Source organism: Vigna radiata, chromosome 3 (genome assembly GCF_000741045.1).
Source record: "Vigna radiata var. radiata cultivar VC1973A chromosome 3, Vradiata_ver6, whole genome shotgun sequence".
NCBI lineage: Eukaryota > Viridiplantae > Streptophyta > Magnoliopsida > Fabales > Fabaceae > Vigna > Vigna radiata.
Window position 1 is genome coordinate 12,695,631 of NC_028353.1, and position 3,345 is coordinate 12,698,975.

Here is a 3,345-nt window from a genome sequence, read left to right on the forward strand (position 1 = left end):
ACAATTTTTTAGTCAAATCTAATCCGTATTAGGTAAGTTTTGATCAAATCCATGAGAAAGTCTAAGAGTTGACTTACTCATTAAAGTTCCAATACTGTCTGTTTCATAGATCAAAATTTCAATGAAAAAACCAAATAGTTCTCAAAATTTTATTCCTATTTTCTGTACATGTTTGAAGATCCACCAAATACAAAGAAATGATCAAGTGATATAATTTAAACAAGTTTAGGAACTATAGTTCAAATTCACATTGTAAAGAAACAAGTAGTTAATCATACAACCAATAAAGGAAGGATAATCAAATAAGTTCTAAAAACAGCAATGCTATTCTTCCTTAAAACTCTCATAATACTATTTACAGTAACAGGAGAAATATAAACTATAAGATACATGATTGATAAAGACAAAAAACCAACACTGCAATGAAATTTCATGAAAATTTTTTGTAGAAACATTACTGAAATCATAAAAATAAAAACATCATCCTTTTTTCCAAATTGAGTAGCTAAGGTATCTATCTTCCAGACAAAACAGTGGTAGCATGGGAGTAGGTAGATGAACACTCCACATCGCTTTGTATTCTTGGATTCGACATGAAGTCCAACCTTTGCAAGCTACTGCTATCTGTTGCACTGTCATCCACACACAGAAAATCAACAAGAACCATTCTGGTATCAGGTGGAAGTTCTACCCTCACACGCCCTTCAAGCATATCAACAACTTGGGCCATGCTAGGCCTTGATCTTGGCTTCTCTTGCACACACCACAAAGCAACATAAACCAGTGTCTTTACCTGCTTCTCATCAACACCTCCACCTTCCAACAACCTAGGATCAACAATTTCCATGACTTTACCTTCCCTCACTTTCTCATTCACAATCTTAGGAAAGTACCGGCATTTTCTTTTGGACTTCGACTTTACATCATCCACGAAGCAAACGTTTTTTCTGCCTCCAATAATCTCTAAAAGAACCATCCCATAACTATATATGTCTGTCTTATCCGAAATACCTTGCTCTAAGAGCCACTCAGGTGCCAAGTACCCTCTTGTTCCTCTAATGGCAGACACAACCTTTTGGCTTTCATCCTTGCCAACAAGCTTTGCCAAACCAAAATCTGAAACAACTGCTCTATAATTCTCGTCCAACAGTATATTTTCTGGCTTTACGTCAAGGTGCAAGATCTTTGACCTGCAATCATGGTGAAGATAAGCAAGTCCCTTCGCAACATCAATGGCAACTTTGTACCTTAAATTCCACGGCAAGCACCCACCAAGGCGCCTCTGAGATAACCTTTTGGGAAAAATCCAACAGTCCAAAGACCCATTTGAGACATATTCATAAACAAGGTACCTAGGTGCTGTCGGAGCATTACAGTAGCCCAACAACCTCACCAGGTTCACATGGTGCACACTAGCTATTGCTGCAACCTCTGATCTGAACTCCTTCTCCCCTCTTTCCTCTCCATCGATTCGTTTCACGGCAACCGAAGTGCCATCATTGAGAATACCTTTGAAAACTGAAGCAGAAGCACCTCTTCCAATCAGTGCCTGAAACCCATCTGTGGCTTCCTCAAGCTCCTTGTATCTGAACTTAATGGGAACGCCGGCAATTTTCTTCAAGAAACTGTACTCCATGCGAAGTTCTCGGCCTTCAGATTTCAACTGTGACTCCAATAGTCTCCTCCTGCGGTTGAACCTTATGCTGATGAGAACATAAGCAAAGACTGCAACAATAACAGCAACACCGGCACCAAATATAAGGAAGAAGCCCTTTGAGAGCTTCAACGTGACACGAGCAACAATTATGAGAATAACCAGTGCAATCACTGATATAGCAGAGATTATATTCAGTCTCCTTTCGTCCATCAAAACTTCACTAAGGAAGCATAACATAACAACCTCAATGTTTTTCCACCTTCGGAATCTGAGAACCCGGTTGTTGATTCGCTCAGCAGTTTTGCTTGTGAGTGCAGAAAAAATATATTTTTTTTCTTTCTTTGGAATGGTTTACGAAAGAGAAGGCAAAGGGTGACCATTTCCATCTTCAAAGTAGCCAAAACTTAAAATATTGGGTAGGTTATAAAGTATTCAAATAGATTAGAATCAATCAAGATATTGAAGTTCATTGCTGTCTCACTTGCTTTAAGGGCAAATAAGTCCCTTGCAGATGTAATTTACGTCAAAAAAGAATTTGTTTGTTTGGTAGTTCCACATTATAATAATCTCCAATAATTTACGTAGCTCAACGTTGTTAATTATTTTCATTAATTGAAAATTTTAAATTTATGTAATTAAATTGGTTTGATTTATAAATAGAAAAATAATATTTTAACCCCATTTTTTTTACACCATTTTGACACTGTACACGTGTTAAAATGTGATTGGACGATTTGAAATTAAAAAAAAAAACTATGGTTTTTCTTTTCAAATATATTCTTGTCTCAACTTTTTTTAATTTAAAATCATTTAACCACATTTTAACACATGTACAGTGTCAAAATAGTGTCAAAAATTGGTGTTAAAATATCATTTTCCTTATAAATAATACTCAGAAAAACAGACAAATTTTGGAGTTAATTCCGCTTACTGTTCAATTCCAAACTACTATTGATTGGAAAGGAAGTTCGGCCGGTTTAGTCACATTATCTATCAAAAATTCTATATATGTTTATTTAATTTTAACTCTATTATGTATTGATTTTGTTTTATTTAATCTCACTAAGAAAAGTTCAACTATTTTTTAAAATTTTGAAAATATAATACTATTTTCTACCTAATTAATAATAAAATCGTTAAATAGATACATATTATTCTGATACGCAGGGTCGAGAAGCATGGGTACACCTTCACAATTTCAAGTTGTCTTTGCATCGTTTCTTGGTTCTCTTGAGTTCTGGTTATTTGTATTTCTTTCATTTACACGATCAAATTAAAGCACTCGGGAGCTCGTATAAGTTATAATTGTTAAGTCTTAAATGTTAATAAATGTAATCAACTATCTATTTACTTTACCTGTTGTTTCGGTGAAGGATTCAAGACCGAACGCGAGTGGAACTGTCTTGACAAAACGCTTCAGATAATCTCACTCTTACGCCTAAACGGTTGTGACCTGCAAGTTAGCACTCCGACGCTCAAGTCAGCAGAGTCACATTAATATCAAGGTAAGAATGAATAAATTCCGATCCCTTTACCTGACTGCTTACCCTTATATTTATAGACGTTGAATACAAGTTATGGGCCCTAACCACCTACGCCCACTAGCCCACAATCTCGCGAAGTTCGCTCACTAAGCGTAACTGTCGCTAACATGTCCTTGAATCTCGCCAGCACTTTCGGACACTTTC

At 36.0% G+C, this 3,345-nt stretch overlaps 1 protein-coding gene across 1 annotated transcript; it reads right to left on the reverse strand.

Annotated features, from left to right (window-relative positions):
- Positions 1-373: 373 nt before the first annotated feature.
- Positions 374-2,025, reverse strand: LOC106757544 (probable receptor-like protein kinase At5g20050). Its single transcript, XM_014640213.2, has one exon. The coding sequence runs from the start codon at positions 1,892-1,894 to the stop codon at positions 515-517; it is 1,380 nt and encodes a 459-aa protein (XP_014495699.2). The 5' UTR covers positions 1,895-2,025; the 3' UTR covers positions 374-514.
- Between the last annotated feature and the right edge of the window lie 1,320 nt (positions 2,026-3,345).

What these genes read in the sequence shown, in the direction of transcription:
- LOC106757544 (XM_014640213.2), bottom strand. Translation starts at nt 1,894, where the DNA reads ATGTTATGCTTCCTTAGTGAAGTTTTGATGGACGAAAGGAGACTGAAT.